The sequence below is a fragment of the Brassica oleracea genome, chromosome C1 (assembly GCF_000695525.1).
Source record: "Brassica oleracea var. oleracea cultivar TO1000 chromosome C1, BOL, whole genome shotgun sequence".
NCBI classification, from domain to species: Eukaryota; Viridiplantae; Streptophyta; class Magnoliopsida; order Brassicales; family Brassicaceae; genus Brassica; species Brassica oleracea.
This window is the reverse complement of record NC_027748.1, coordinates 34,579,337-34,596,244: the sequence shown is the minus strand read 5'-3', so window position 1 is coordinate 34,596,244 and position 16,908 is coordinate 34,579,337. Positions and strand designations below refer to the sequence as shown.

Below are 16,908 nucleotides of genomic sequence, written 5' to 3'. Positions count from 1 at the left end.
AATGTTTAGGATTTTGTTAAAAGAATAAATGTTACATTTTATTCATTCAAAAACACCTTTTGTACATAAAATGCTACCTATGTGATTTAACTACAGAATAAAGAATGAGGAATGAACTAATTCTCTAAACTAAAGACCTTCATCTAGAACCAAACCAAATGGTGAGCCCATCATCATACTTCCGATCTCCATGCCTTCTGATTGTAGACAGCCTGTTACCTGATATTTTTTTCTCAATTGTTTTGATAAGAAGATTGGGTGGAAGTTGCTTCTCACTATGCCATAAAAGTGTAAAATTCCGTAAACAGATATTGGGAAAAGTAATTTTTTGACATAAATTTATCTTTATTTAACGGCGACATTTATTGGAAAAATTGAAGTAGGGTATCAAAAGACCACTTTAGCAGCTAAACAAGAAATGATTTCGAAAGCCATACTAAAATAAAAGAACTAGCAGGGCCGGATCTGAGCACAACCAATTGAAACATTGGCTTTGGCTCTAAAATTTTTTTCCACGGGTATAAACCCTGGAATCATGATTTTTTTTTAAAGTTCTTACAGAAACGTTGTAAGCCCCTGTAATCTCATATTCGGCCTGATGAGATAAATATAGAAATGTTTTGAAGATTTTTTAAGCAACTTTTATTTTTCTCATAAACGTATTTTACCGCTGATAAGACATATCTGCTCATATTTTAATATTGTATTATGAAAATAAATTTTTCTATAAATCAAAATAAATCAAGTAAATAACAGAAAATCAACTACGCTAATTGATGGTAAGTGTTAATGTGTCAAAACGTAGATTTTATGTCATGTTAAAATCTTATAAGAGATTATATACCCATTTATTTGGTTAAATATTTTCCTAACCTTTATAAATAAAAAAAATTAAAAGACTAAAATGATTAAAATGAAAATTTCTTTACAATAATATTTGACTAATAAAAAATATACAGAAATGTCCATAATAAATACACAGTTTATGCTATAAATAGGATTAAAATTTCTGCAAACCATATAAAAGTTGTAGTACTTCGTTAATGGAAATCCAAATAGTATGTATTCCAGGTTTAAACAAAAGTATATTAATTGTTTTAGAAAAATAATCCTCTCTGTTTTAAGAACAAAAAATAATAATTTAGTTTGAATGCAACTTCAAATCTCTTCAAAGAAACGAATTTCTACCGATGGGTCCTCCAAATCTTGACAATAAAAATATCTTGGTAGCTGATTTCGAATGGAACATAGAAACAATTATGAATCTCTTCTCCAAAATCTGAAATCCGATGCTTAAGATTTAAGACCAAGCAAGAAATGGTCCATAGATGCTCATATTTGTTCTTAACAAACAATATAGCTTATTTTATCAAAACCGAGTATCACCCAACAATAAACTTAAGAAATGACTTCGATGAACATCAGGAACAACATTCCCAACGCATGAACACCGTTTCCAACCCAACTGGTTGGCTAATGTTTGGACTGCCAATTTCTCACCAAAGTTGAGATTTTCTTTTTGGAAAATTATGCAAAGACCATATGACTAGTGAGAACTTCATAAGGAGTCATATACATTAGTTGTTAGATACAAATTATTCTACTGCAGATGACATAGCAACTCAATCATTGTGATGCCATAGAATCAAAAATTCAAAACAAAAATTACTTACAAACAAACTAACCAACAACTTAAATTAATAAATAGTATATCTTAATACCAACCAAACGTTCCTTACGCGATGTCTCTGTATTGAAAAAATTGTTATGGAACTAATATGATATTTATAATGCCACCAAGAAAGTGTCATCTCAATAATCTGGAAAATCGATGCAATGATTGTTATTACTATAAACAAAAGGAGAAGTTCTTGGAGTTGGTTTTACAGTGACTAACAAGTGACTACACTCATCGACCACTATTCAGTTTTTACACTTTCCAGTTTCAATGTTTTCTTATTTTGATTAGTTTTGTTTTACTACATTTTTCGCATTTAATATAACATTCTATTTTTAATAAGAAATGCAACTTCAAATAATAACAACTTCCACTCCAATAACATGTCTAAAGACTATGATTCAACATGAAAAGTAATTACTCTTATAACATACACACGCAAAAATTATCCGCAGCCCAATTCTTCCTTACAACCCACAAATAACGCACCGAATATGAGATCATTTTTTTGTAAAAGGAAACAACATGAAGACCATTTGAACCCCTTACAACATATCAATTTCATATCTCTTTAATAAAGAAACAACTATTGTTTTTTTGGACAACAAAAACAACTATTGTAAACAAGCAAAATATCTCTTATCACATATAATCTTTCTTCACTTAAAATTTTCTAAAAGACAAAAATAATTATCACACACATCTATTGCAAATGCAAAACTAAAACACAAACCACAAAATTATACAAAAATTAAAAAAACCTAGATTACAAGTAAAGTATATCTCGTCCGCAAAATTATACAAAAATTAAAAAAACCTAGATTACAAGTAAAGTATATCTCGTCCGCTTACCCTAGTGATCTTATATAACCGAACTTCTATCTTCTTTACTTGTACAACATCAACAAACAAGAACAGTTCAACCTTAATGAGAATTACATTTTCTCGAGACAAAAAATAACTGTTATCATTATGACTACTAAACAAAAGACATAATAACATAACCAAAGCCAATGCGTTTTTGTTTGACTTCTTGAAAAATTAAAAGATCCATGTGCCTCTAAATGGCCCTTGATACATGTATCATATAATTTTAAAACTAGGGTTTTACCAAAAATATATTAAAACTAGGGAAGAACATTAAATTGTTCGATTTACTCCAGAATTATTGAGCAAGTAATGTATAGAATATGCTGATGAAATCTTCACAATCTTGAGAGTATTTAATAGAGACTTGGGCAGTACTGTATAACTAGTTTAGAGTTTTAACATGATTTATTAAACTATATAGCGTGGATTTCTTCAAACAAAAATCCAAAAGACTCTGCTAAGAGACGCTACTACATCGTTTAGATCATCTCCAAAAAGAAACTCTATTTTGAAGTTTTTCAAACTTTATATTTGAAGTTTAAAGGTGTTCTTCTGCAAAAGCAAAATTTCAAACTTAACTTCAAAACTATTTGTATTTTATAATATGGTCATTATATTTGTCATAATCAATTTGAATTCATAAGAAAATTATAAATAACTAGTACATATATAAACATATTACAACAACATTAACTAATAAAATATTATATTAAAATAAAAAGTTTTAAACATGATAACTTAATTAATTTTAAACTTCAAGCAAAATACCATATTATTCCATAAAGTGATTTTCGTAATGCATATAAGATTTACTAGTGCATTTCGAAGTAAAAATGGCTCTCCTCATTTTTAATTTGTAGATTAGAGCTAAAAATTGTTAAAATTAGGTGATATTAATACTTGTAAATACATTAGATCAGAGCAAGAATGTAAAAGAGAAACATAAAATATTGCTAAAAGACTAACTTTTATCGATGATATTAATACTCGTGAATATATTCAATATGAACAAGAAAGAATTGTACGAACACACATCATCAACAACAACAACAACCATCTTCAGTTACACAAAACAAATTGGACAATATTTAGAAATTTTGAAGGTTCCGGATCAAACTTATATTACTATTAGTGTTGTTGTTATATTTAAATCTGTGTAATAGTTATGTCTTCATGTAATTTTTTTAAAAGTTTTTTATTAAGTTTCTTTTGTATATTTTTGTTATCTAAATCTAGTTTTAAATATTTTAAATCTTCTTTTAAAGTTTTATTTAATTTTATGTGTAAACTTAAATTTTGTAAACAAAACTTGAAATATTTATGAGATATAATTTTTATAAGGATTAAAACAATAAAGAGGAAAATATATATGAATCATAAATGTGATGTGTAATTGTAGGGACTAAAATGCAAATAAAAATATAAAATTTCAAATTTGAAGTTTTGAAGTTTTTTTTTTTAACGCTGGATAATTATGCTATTACAACTATGAGAAATATTACAGACGATTTCACAGCCGACAATTCTACCTGCCGTATGAGGATTTACGCTTGACTGCATCACCTGAGCCACCCTATCGGATCCACGTTCGACGGTATTCCTTGCGCCATGTTGTAGATCTCTTGTAAGCCTTTTCTCCTTTAATTCGCATAATTCCGCCTTCTCCGGGAATTGAAACTCAGATCTCTTGGTGTAGATGCATTAATGAATCCTTGGTCAAACCACTGGACCAAAAAACTTTATATTTGGAGTTATATACTGTCTTTTGGAGATGCTATTAGAACAACAAAGATCCAACCATATTTCAATTGGCTTGCTTGTAAAACGAATGAAAACGACTCAATCTTAACTCGAGTATGGTAGTCACAGACTTAAAAACATAAAGTAAGAGTACATATTCAAGTATAGGCTGTTGAAAGTCGAACCCTTATTACTATTTTCACTACAACCTAAATCACATTAGCTAAATAATTGAGCTAAAGCATGTGGCCGCATAGAAAGAAGGATATAATCCTAGTAGTAGTAGTAACCAATAGGAGACCGTATAAGTATATGAAACGAGGATTATATAACAGACATTGGCGGAGGTAGCTTGTAGCCAAAGGGGTCACATGACCCATATGGTTTTCTAAGAATTTTTTTTATTTGTATTTTACTTTTAAAATCTGTTGGAATATTAAAATGTATTTATTGGCCCCTGTAAAATATGTACTTATTATCAAATTGGCCTAGTAAATTAAAATTTTGCCTCCGCCACTGATAAGAGAGATTTCAAAATATGAAACAAGGATTACATAATAGGGATTTCAAGACTTGGGAACGAAGAGTTCCTCGTTTTACTTTCCGAGTTGGAATATAAGAGTTTTCACGATGTTGTCACGATGCAAGCAACAACAAAAATAATTGAAAAACAGAATATTTCTTTGGTTATTGTAACCTGTAATAATAATACCTTGCATGACCACGACATCAAAAATGTATTTTTTAAATCATTTGTTCCTAGTACCTACCGAGAAAAGATTGCAGAGTTTTAAAGAAACTACCATGTCATGAAGGTTAGAATTAGGTTTTCCAAACGAAAGAAACATGCGATAAATATTAAAGGACAATTAGCCAGATATCTCAATATTTAATAAATAAATAAAAAGTAATAAGAATAAACGAGTTTATAAGTGTTATTATTAATAAAATATATTTTAAAATAATATGACAACATATTATGTTAAAGTATGATACAAATTCTATTAGTTCTAGGTATGATTTTATTTAATTGAGTTTAGTTCTAGGATGTGTGTGTTTTGAGTCTTTCAAATCTTTTTTGGGAGATTAACACTGATCTGAACTAGAATACAAGTTTATTGTATTCAACCTAAATTACAAAAGTAATGAAATTTACATTTCTATCAAAAGAACTATCAGAAGTTATTTAATCAATTTATTATTTCGACAATTAAGAGTTAACTACTTGGCTAAAGTTTAAACAAGATATACAAGAGAAATTCGTTGAATCAAACTATGAATTATCCACTGCCTTTAATCATTTTAATATAAAAACAAAATGACACGTCATAGCCATTAGGCCCAAATCCAATGCGAAGAGCACATGTATCCCTCACGCTTCCCACTTCCCTCTCGAAGACAAAAGTGTCCTAACCCTATAAATACTTTGACGCAACAGTTCTCACAAATCTCATTGAAACCTAACAAAACAAAACATGTCTACTACAATTAGATTTACTCTCGTGATCCTCTCGGTGTTACTAGTCTCCTCGTCTCTCGGCGGCGTCACGGCTAAGGTGCTCGAGCAGAACTTGATGGAACGAAATATATTCGAGCGGTGGCTTGTGGAGAATCACAAGAACTACAATGGACTAGGAGAGAAGGATCAGCGGTTTCAGATCTTCATGGACAACGTGAGGTTCGTGCAAGAGCACAACTCTGTCCCGAACCAGAGTTACGAACTCGGGTTGACCCGGTTCGCGGATCTAACCAACGAAGAGTTTCGAGCGATGTACTTGAGGAAGAAGATGGAGAGGACTAGGGTTTCGGTGAAGGCAGAGAGGTATCTACACAAGGTTGGAGATAAGTTGCCTGATGAAGTTGACTGGAGAGCCAAAGGTGCCGTTGTTCCAGTCAAAGATCAAGGATCCTGTGGTATGACTTCAAAGTCTCTCTCTCTTTAGAATTGCGTTTGCGGTTATTGCGTTTTATGTTTCGTGTTATGAGAGGTTTTTGGTAATAAACAGGAAGTTGCTGGGCGTTTTCGGCGATTGGAGCTGTTGAAGGGATAAACCAGATCAAGACAGGGGAGTTAGTATCTCTGTCGGAGCAAGAACTTGTTGATTGTGACACAAGCTACAATGAGGGATGTAATGGTGGTCTCATGGACTATGCTTTTCAGTTCATTATTGACAACGGTGGTATTGACACAGAGGAAGATTATCCTTATGTAGCCACTGATGTTAATATGTGCAATTCCGACAAGGTATAAACCGCTGAGACGACAACATTTTGTAGTGTTTTTCGAATGACTAGGAGGTTTTGGCCCTAGGTCCGTATATTCGTTAGGAGAAGTCTATGTCATGCTTTCCTTTAGAGAGCACTTTAGACGCTTACTAAAATTAAAGAGTTTTAGGCACACTAGGTTAACTTCATGTTGGTATGCTTGCTTTATAGTTTTGATTAGTGGCTCATGGGTTATGCTATGTTTTGTTATCTACAGAAAAACACTCGTGTTGTTACAATCGATGGTTTTGAGGATGTTCCTGAAAACGATGAGAAGTCTTTGAAGAAGGCTCTTGCTCATCAACCAATCAGTGTTGCAATTGAAGCTGGTGGCCGAGAGTTTCAGCTTTACAAATCAGTAATATACTAACAAAAAATCTTCATGTATGATTAGTTTTCTTAAACAATACCAGTTTCACTGAAGTTATATATGTTATGTTGTTTCTTCAGGGTGTGTTTACAGGAACATGTGGAACAGCTTTGGACCATGGAGTTGTAGCCGTGGGATACGGAACCTCCCAAGAAGGTCAAGACTACTGGATTATCCGTAACTCATGGGGATCAAACTGGGGAGAAAGCGGATACGTTAAGCTCCAACGTAACATTAAAGATTCGTCAGGGAAATGTGGTGTGGCGATGATGGCTTCTTACCCTACCAAATCATCTAGCATAAACCCACCAAAACCGCCACCACCTTCACCTGTTGTTTGTGACAAGTCTTACACTTGTCCAGCCAAGTCCACTTGTTGTTGTCTATATGAGTACAAAGGTAAATGCTATAGCTGGGGATGTTGTCCGTTTGAGTCCGCCACTTGCTGTGAGGATGGTTCTAGCTGCTGCCCTCAGGCGTATCCTGTCTGCGATTTGGAGGCTGGTACTTGTAGAATGGTTAGTTTCTTGTTCTTCTCTCTTTTGGCTTAAAGACGACTTATGTTATTGTTTGTTACTTTTGACTGATTCGTATTATGAAATTTGGTGTGGACAGAAGGCAAACAGTCCGTTAAGTGTAAAAGCTTTTACCCGAGGCCCAGCGACTGCGACCAGTAAGGCTACTAACGTGCTTGTGAGCAGCTCTTGAGGATAGACAAAACGAATAAAGGAGCCGTTTAGTTTTTCAGCTTTGTATTCCAAGTGTCCAAGACTCTGTCCTTTGTCTTTAGACACTTTAGAATTGGTTCATAGTGTGATCACACTATTTCTTGAGTAATAAAAGTTGATACAATTTTTTTAAACATAAATCAATCTGATCATATGACTTATTAATTTCGTATGATTCCCTCTTTTGATCTGATTTCGGACGGTTGGCATTTAGATTCTCTTTTTTTTTTTTTTTTTTTTTTTTTTTTGACATCTGCTTATCTATGAGTTTCTTGTAGTTCGTCCATTGATTCTTGTTTTAGTAACTTTGATCGACTCGCAAATGTGAATCTTCTTGGTGATCAACAATGGTCTTGTTAACGGCTTAGAACACTGATATGATAATTTAGGCCAAACAAGTTCTTACGAATCGACTCCCGCTTTACAATTTGTTAGTCTAACGAATCCTAACTCCGATCGACTCTCTTAACGTTTGATCTCACTCCTCTCTCGCACTCTCTTGCAACCAAGAATGATAAAAGAAAAGAAACAATTGCACACAGATTGGTTGTCCAGTTCGAGTCTCAATGTGAGATCTCTACGTCTGGGTGCTTGACGGCACAAGCAAACGACTTTTCTCAATCACTCCGAAAGATAGTACAAGAAAGATAGAATCAATAGTCTTATGCAAAACCGCTACAAGCTCTTGATCTTTATGTTACTCTCTCTCTCCGATTCTAGTTCGTCGCTTTCACTCTTCTTCTTGTGATGATGAAGAACTTCTTCTCTCTCTCAGCTATATAGAGGAGACCGGTACAGTGGATTAAGCTGAATCCAATTACCACCCGGTTATCGTCTTCTTTAGTCTTGTACCAAGAGTTAATGAACCAGCCCGGTACACTACTCTGGCTGTTGTTGAATGTCACAATCTCAACAATCTCCACCTTGACATCAACAACAAACATCCATATCTTATGCCGTCAAGCGTAGCTGTGCACTTAGCACTTAGCTACTCCGAGATCAACAAGTGCTTGATCAAACTTGTTGCTCGAAATCACCTTTGTCAACATGTCTGCTGGATTCTTCGATGAGTAGACTTTCTAAATCACTACTTCTCCAGCTTCTATCATGTCTCTCACAAAACTCATCTTCAACGCTACATGCTTCGAAACTGCTACATGCTTCGTCCTGTCGTGAAAGACGTTATTCTTTGCCAAACATATGGCGCTTTGTGAGTCACACCCAACCACAACTTCTGACTGATCGTACCCCAGTTACTCTGTTAGGCCTCTCAACCACAGACCCTCCTTGATGGCTTCCACCAACGAGATGTATTCAGATTCTGTCGTTGACAATGCTACGACCTGTTGTAGTCCTGACTTCCAGCTCACTGTGTTGCCTCCAAATCTGAAAACAAACCTAGTTGTAGACCTTCTACGATCAAGATCACCTCCAAAGTCTGAATCTGAATAGCCCTTGACAGTGAACTTCTCTGTACTCTTCGTGAACACCAAACCAAAGTCTTGAGTCTTCACCAAATATCTCAGAATCCATTGCACTCCTGACCAATGTTCTTGACTTGGATTGCTCATAAATCGGCTTACAAGACCCACACCAAACGCAAGTTCAGGCCTTGTACTGATCCTCGCATACATTATACTCCCAACTGCATTGGCGTATGGTACTTCATCATCTGAACCTGCAAATCCCTGTTCTCCTTCCTTGAGCGCTGTTAACTTGAACAGAGCTCCAATAGGTGTTGAAATAGACTTAGATTCACCCATTCTGAAAACTTGAAGAACCTTCTTCAAATAACTTGACTGAGACAGCTTCAGTACTCCACCTGCTCTGTCCCTCTCTATATCCATTCCTAGAATCCTCTTAACAGGCCCTAGGTCCTTCATAGCGAACTCTTTGGCTAACATCTCCTTAACCTTGTTTATCTCTGTCATTTCCCTTGCCACCAGTAGCATGTCGTCGACGTAAAGCAACAAGTAAACGTAACCACCGCCTTTCAGCTTCTTCATGTAAACACATAGATCAAATTCGCTCTTCACGAAGCCGTTCTTGGTCATGAACTGATCAAAACACTTGTTCCATTGACACGGTGCTTGTTTTAACCCGTAGAGCGACTTCACCAGCTTACAAACCTTGCCTTCTTGTCCTTTTTCAACATATCCCTCAGGATGGTCCATATATATCTCTTCATCTATGGTATCGTGTAGAAACGTTGTCTTTATGTCGAGCTGCTCCAGCTCTAAATCTTGATCCACCACTATAGACAGCATAACACGAATTGACACGTGCTTCACCACCGGTGAGAATATCTCTTGGTAGTCAATTCCTTCCTTCTAGGAATAGCCTTTGGCTACCAGCCTTGACTTGTATCTTGGCTCCTCAACTCTAGGTATTCATGGCTTCCAATTATAAAGCCATCTGCACCCAATAGCTTTCTTGCCTTTTGGCAAATCCGTGAGATACCACATCTTGTTCTTATTCAATGACAACATCTCATCATCCATTCCTGCATTCCATTTCTTCCAATCTCTACTGCTCATAGCTTCTTCATAATTATTCGACTCTTCTGGCTCAATGGTTTCAGCAGCCAATAATGCAAATGCTAACTCGGAGTCTTCAGTAAATCTTGCTGGCTTCACTATCTCCCTGCGTGTTCTATCTTTCGCAAGCTGATAGTTGCTCAGATCTTCCACCTCTTCAGAGACTTGATGTTCTTCCTCCTGTATAGGTTCCGAAGCTCCACCTTCAGCTTGAATCTATTCTGTTGATTCTGAACTTTCTCCTATCCCAACGATGTTTCTGGTCAATTCTAAACCTCCTGAAGCTTCCTGCTTTGCCTCCACTTCTTTGACTTTCTGTATATCTTTGTATACCAGATCCTCTCTGAACACTGCATTGCGACTGATCACACACTTTCGATCTTCAAGTAGCCACACCCGATATCCTTTCACTCCAGTAGGATACCTAATAAACACTCCTTTCAACGCTCTTGGCTTGAGATTCCCTTGATCAATATGCACGTACACGATGCACCCAAATCTTCTCAGGTGTCGATAACCCGGTGCCTTCCCCAACCACACCTCCTCAGGAATGTTGTAGTCATTTGCAGACGAAGTAGTGCGGTTGATGATGTATACTGCAGTAGCGACTGCTTCAGCCCAGAACCTTTCTTCCAGTCCAGACTCATTCAGCAAGCATCTGACCTTCTCCATCACCGTGCGATTCATGCGCTCTGCAACTCCATTCTGTTGAGGAGTGTATGCGCACGTCCTGTGTCTCTCTATACCTTGCTGCTTACAAAACTCATCAAACGCAATATTACAGAATTTTAAGCCATTGTCAGTCCTAAGACATCTAACCTTTTTATCTACTTGATTCACCACCAGTTTTTTCCACTCACAGAATTTCAAGAAAGCCTCATCCTTAGTAAACTCAGACCTTCCTAGAATAATCATCTATGATGGACATGAAATACTGCTTCCTAGCTAGAAACTTTTGCACATTGGGAGATCCTCAAATATCAGAATGTACATACCTCAACACCTCTTTGCTTTCGTTTTTACCTACACTAAAGCTGAGGCGTTTGTTCTTACCCATGACACAGTTCTCGAAAAACTCCAGGTCACTGATCCTCTTCTTGTCGAGAACTCCTTTTTCTGCTAGCAGCTTCAGGTTTTTGACGCTTGTGTGTGCCAGTCTGCTATGCCACATAGAGCTGTGTCATCCTTCGATATTGGTGCAAGTGCTGCAGCCTTTACTGTGTCGCCATCCAGAAGATACAGGCTACCACACAGGGTACCTTGCAGAGCCAACTTCCCATTTTTGTAGAACGAAGTCTTCCCAGCTCCACCTTCTTGCTTAAAGCCCTGCAGATCAAGTGAGCTCTCAGAAATCAAGTTCCTTTTGAGATTAGGAACATACTTGACGTTTGTGAGGGATTTGACCGTGCCTCATGTGGCATTAATTCTGATCGTTCCGATTCCTTGTACCGTGACAGCTCTATCGTCAGCTAACATAACTTTCCCGTGCTGCCTCTGAGAACTCTGTGAACCACTCGCACCTGGACGTCATGTGATAGGAACACCCGGAGTCTATGATCCATCTTTCCCTTGGATCTTGCTCAGAGATGGTCAAAGCATCTACTTCCTGTAGCTTATCAACCATCGCAGCTGCTTCTCCATTATCTTCAGACTCCATTATTTTCTTCCTGGCAAAGCAGTCCTTCTTGACGTGTCCTTCTTTCTTGCAGTACCAACACGTAAGCTTTGATCTTGACCTTGATCTGGACTTGTTTGAGTTTCTGCCTCTGTAGTCATCTCGCCTATCAGGTCTTCCTCGCGTGATGTATGCATCACCAGATCGTTGTGACGTTTATGCTTCTTTCACGTCCTTCAGCTCTATCTCTTTTGACTTTGCAGCGTTTGTGATATCTTCAATTGTCAACGTCTCTCTTCCATACTTCAATGTTTCCTTCAGCTGGTTGTACTGAGATGGCAGTGAGCTCAATAGCAGTATCGCTTGAACCTCCTTTGAAACGGAAACATTTACACTGCTTAACCCGGAAACTAAGTTCAAGAAATCATCTATGTTCTCATCTATAGATTTAAATTCTATCATCTTAAACATATAGAACTTATGTTGAAGATGAATTCTATTGGGAAGAGTTTTGGAATTATACAACCTTTCAAGCGCTGACCAGATCGTCGCCGCCGTGGTGTAATCCTCTAGCTTCCGCAGTACATGATCACCAAGGTTGAGGATAATCATGTTACTCGCCCTCTCTGACTTCTCTGTCTCGAGCTTCTTGATCCGCTCCTTGAAGTCTTCTTCTGCGTCGCCTTTCTTCAATTCTAACTCAGATCCAGATGTCGCCGGTGCTTCGATCAAAGCATCCCTGAGGCCAAGAATCGAGAGATGTGTCATCATGCGTTTCTTCCACATTGAGAAATCCCCTTGACCGTCGAAACAAGCGATCTTCACCTTCGCCATCGATTCCTTCATCCTAAGGAACCTGGCTCTGATACCACTTCTTACGAATCGACTCCCGCTTTACAATCTGTTAGTATAACGAATCCTAACTCCGATCGAGTCTCTTAACGTTTGATCTCACTCCTCTCTCAGACTCGTTTGCAACCAAGAACGATAAAAGAAAAGAAACAAATGCACACAGATTGTTTGCCCAGTTCGAGTCTCAATGTGAGATCTCTACGTCTGGGTGCTTGACGGCACAAGCAAACGACTTTTCTCAATCACTCCGAAAGATAGTACAAGAAAGATAGAATCAAGAGTCTTATGCAAAACGGCTACAAGTTCTTGATCTTTCTGTTACTCTCTCTCTCTGATTCTAGCTCGTCGCTTTCACTCTTCTTCTCGTGATGATGATGAACTTCTTCTCTCTCTCAGCTATATAGAGGAGACCGGTACAGTGAATTAAGCCGACTCCAATAACCATCCAGTTATCGTCTTCTTTAGTCTTGTACCAAGAGTTAATGAACCAGCCCGGTATACTACTCTGACCGTTGTTGAACGTCACAATCTCAACACAAGTTGTAACATTTATGCGAAATCACGTTTCTTTTCTCAACATTTTAGCTTGATTTTGATGTTGAAGTCTCGATTATTTTTTCTAGATGTATAAATTATCTTTACTCAAATATATATTTTGAAAATGATGCCTGCAGTTAATTCACATTTTGGATTCGAATAGAAAGAAACCACGTCATTCAAACTCCTCGTGCGTTGTTTTATTCGAGTATCATCAATCGTTCTTTCGAACAATATCTTTCGGATCTTTTCACTCTTTAGACATGTCTTATCTCTTTTTTTCGTTGTAGTAGATTTCGTTATATTCTCTCAAGCCTTTTACACATTTAGATTAATATAATCGTTTCAGTGACAAAAAAAGATTCTGCATAATGATAATTGGGGAATAAATATGTCGATAGCAAAATAGTGAAGAATTAAATTCTTATTTTTCGATTTCTAGATTTAACTTTAAAATTGTGATCACATTTAAAATAAACTAACAATTCCATTAAACATTCAAAAAACTTCTAATCATAGTTTTTCATAGTCAATTATAACTATAACTTAGGTATAATTGTGCGTAAACAATAGTTGAAAAATAAACTTGCAGATTTCCAAATCTTGGAGAATAAAATGTTCATCTTAGAGTTAACTATAAAATTGCGATCATGCTTTGAAAATAAACTAACTATTCCATGAAATATTTAAAAAACTTCTAATCACAGTTTATCATAGTCAACTATAACAATAACTGAATCATACTCCAATAATAACTATAACTCGAGGTATTATTGTGCTTAAACAATAATTGAAAAATAAACTTGCATATTTCAGAATCTTGGAGAAATAAATGCTCAATTTCTCCCATGTGAAATTTTTTTAGTTGTTCTTGATTTCACCGACTAATAGTAATTAGTTATTTCATATTCAGTATCTTTTAAAAAAAAAAAAATATTATCAATTTACATCATGATTTTAAAATTAAAAAAACAAGTAAAAATAAATAAAAAATAGTACTAGTCGCAAAAAAAAAAATTAAAAATATTTTTAGCGCCGTCAGCAAAACATTAAACCCTACACCTAAACAACCAACCCTAAGCCATTGGTTAAACCATAAATTCTTGATTAAACCATAAACACTTGGTTAAACCATATACACTTGGATAAATTCTAAACTCTAAATCAAAAACACTAAACACTAAATCTTAAAAAAACTAAACCCTTAAACCCTTGGGTTTAGTATTTTTGATTTAAGGTTTATTATTTATCTAATGGTTTATGGTTTACTCAAGGGTTTAGGGTTTATCCAACGGTTTAGGGTTTATGATTTAAGGTTTAGGGTTTAGTGTTTTGCTGACGGTATTAAAAATATTTTTAAAAATTCTTTTTTTGTAACTAGTACTATTTTTTATTTATTTTTACTTTCTTTTATTTTATTTTAAAATCATGATATAAATTGACAATATTTTATTTTCTTTTTTAAAAGATACTGAACATAAAATAACTAATTCTTATTGGTTGGTGAACCCATGAATAACTCAAAAAAAATTCAAGTATAAAATACTTATTCTTGGGTTCACCCCTAGGTTCACCAACTAATAGGATTGTGTTATTTCATATCCGATATCTTTGAGAAAAAGAAACAAAATATTGTCAAGTTATATTATGTTTTAAAAATAAAAAGTTTAAAAATAAAAAAATAAAAAAATAGTAATAGTTACAAAATTTTTTTTAAAAAAAATATATTTTAGCATCGTCAGCAAAACACTAAATCCTAAACCCTAAATCCTAAATTTTAATCCCTAAATCCTAAACCTTTGGGTAAACCCTAAACCTTGGATAAATCCTAAACTCTAAATCAAAAACACTAAACACTAAAACACTCAAGGGTTTAGGGTTTAGTGTTTTTGATTTAGAGTTTACGATTTATCCAAGGGTTTAGGGTTTACCCAAAGGTTTAGGGTTTAGTGTTTTACTGACGACGTTAAAAATATTTAAATTTTTTTTTTTTTTGTAACTACTATTATTTTTTATTTATTTTTATCTTTTTATTTTAAAAACATAATATAACTTGAAAATATTTTATTTTCTTTTTAAAAAATATCGAATATGAAATAATAAAATATTATTGGCTAACCCAAGCATAACTCAATATAAAATATGAGTTATTCTTGGGTTCATCTTAGAAGGTGAACATGCAGGTTCACCATTCAATATGATTTTCAGATTTTGTTATTTCATATTCGATATCTTTTTAAAAAACAAACATGATATTATCAAGTTATATTATATTTTTAAAATAAAATAAATAAATAAAAAATAGTGTAATTAATTTTTTTTAAATATTTTTTTAAGTAGAAAATTAAACCCTAAATCCTTAGATAAACCCTACACCTTTTGATAATCCGCAACCCTAAATAAAAAACACAAACACAAAATCCTTAAGCCTAACCCCTAAACCCTTAGATATTTAGGGTTTAAAGTTTAATATTTTTTTTTGTCAAACTGAGTTTAATATTTAAGATTTAGTATTTAGTATTTAAAGTTAATGTGTTTTGCTGGGTTTGATGTGTTTTGCTGACAGCGTGAAAAATATTTAGAAAAATTCTCTTTCTTTAAGTGACTACTTTTTTATTTATTTTTATCCAAGGGTTTACGAGTTAGGATTAAGGTTTTATTGTTTTTAAGATTTAGTGTTTCAGTGTTTAGTGTTTTCGATTTAGAGTTCAGGATTTAGTGTTTTGCTGACGACGTTAAAATTATTTTTAAGAAATTCTCTCTTTTTTTGTATTTTTATTTATTTATTTATTTTAATATTTTATTTTCTTTTCTGAAAAGATATCGAATATGAATAATAAAATTATATTGGTCGGTGATGGTGATGACAAGTCGGAGTCAATACGAGGAACACATGCTTTTTTCCCTCTTGCTTCCCAATTCCCTCTAGAAGACAAAAGTTTCTTTCCCTATAAATACCTTAACGCAACAGTTGCACCAATCTCACTGAAACACACCAAAAAGCAAAACAATGTCTACTCCCATCACATTCACATTCACAACCACCCTGTCTCTCGTGATCATCTCGGTGCAGGGCCGGCTCAAACATACCGGAGGCCCTAGGGCAAAAATAAAAAATTGGCCCTTTAATATAACAAAATTTTTATTTTTAAGATAAAACCAAGTAAGACTACAAGCCTCTCTTTTCCTAACTTCTGCTATTTTATCTATTAGGTTGTCTAGATTAGTAATTAATAAGTACATTTCTATAACAACTTTTTGTATAAAAATCTCATAATAGTGTGCTTCTAAATATTACGCATGCACCTGTACGCATGTTAGTCAGCAATGTATACGTGAACGTATATAAAATTTATATAATGAATATTATAAATTTTGCATAGGTTAAAAATACGGTAAGACGTTATAATAACTACAAATATAGTTAGACCAAAGAAAAACTACAAACATATCACTCATTTTATTTCAATGTAAAAGCAAAGAAAACGAAAAAGGCTTACAAAAATATATAATTATATGGACCAACTTATTGTATCTTCTAATTAAAAAAAAAAGGCTTACAAAACAAAAAGACAAAATCAATCATTCATTGGTCCAAATTAAACCGATCAAATTTATTTGTCTTAAAACGTGTACTAATCGTAAGACCCATAAAGCCCAACCTTCTCTTAAAATAATTTTGTTGTCTGCTTCCTTTATACTTAAAAGAACAATAT

General features: G+C 34.5%; 1 protein-coding gene and 1 pseudogene across 1 annotated transcript; both read left to right on the top strand.

The window, feature by feature from the left end:
• Positions 1-5,718: 5,718 nt before the first annotated feature.
• Positions 5,719-7,731, top strand: LOC106293355 (probable cysteine proteinase At3g19400). Its single transcript, XM_013729025.1, has 5 exons — positions 5,719-6,202; positions 6,295-6,533; positions 6,771-6,911; positions 7,004-7,441; positions 7,539-7,731. Exons 1-5 carry the CDS (start codon positions 5,764-5,766, stop codon positions 7,629-7,631), a joined length of 1,350 nt encoding a protein of 449 aa, XP_013584479.1. The 5' UTR covers positions 5,719-5,763; the 3' UTR covers positions 7,632-7,731.
• Positions 7,732-16,202: 8,471 nt separating this feature from the next.
• The window catches only part of LOC106338230, a 6,796-nt pseudogene continuing 6,090 nt past the window's right edge, over positions 16,203-16,908 (top strand).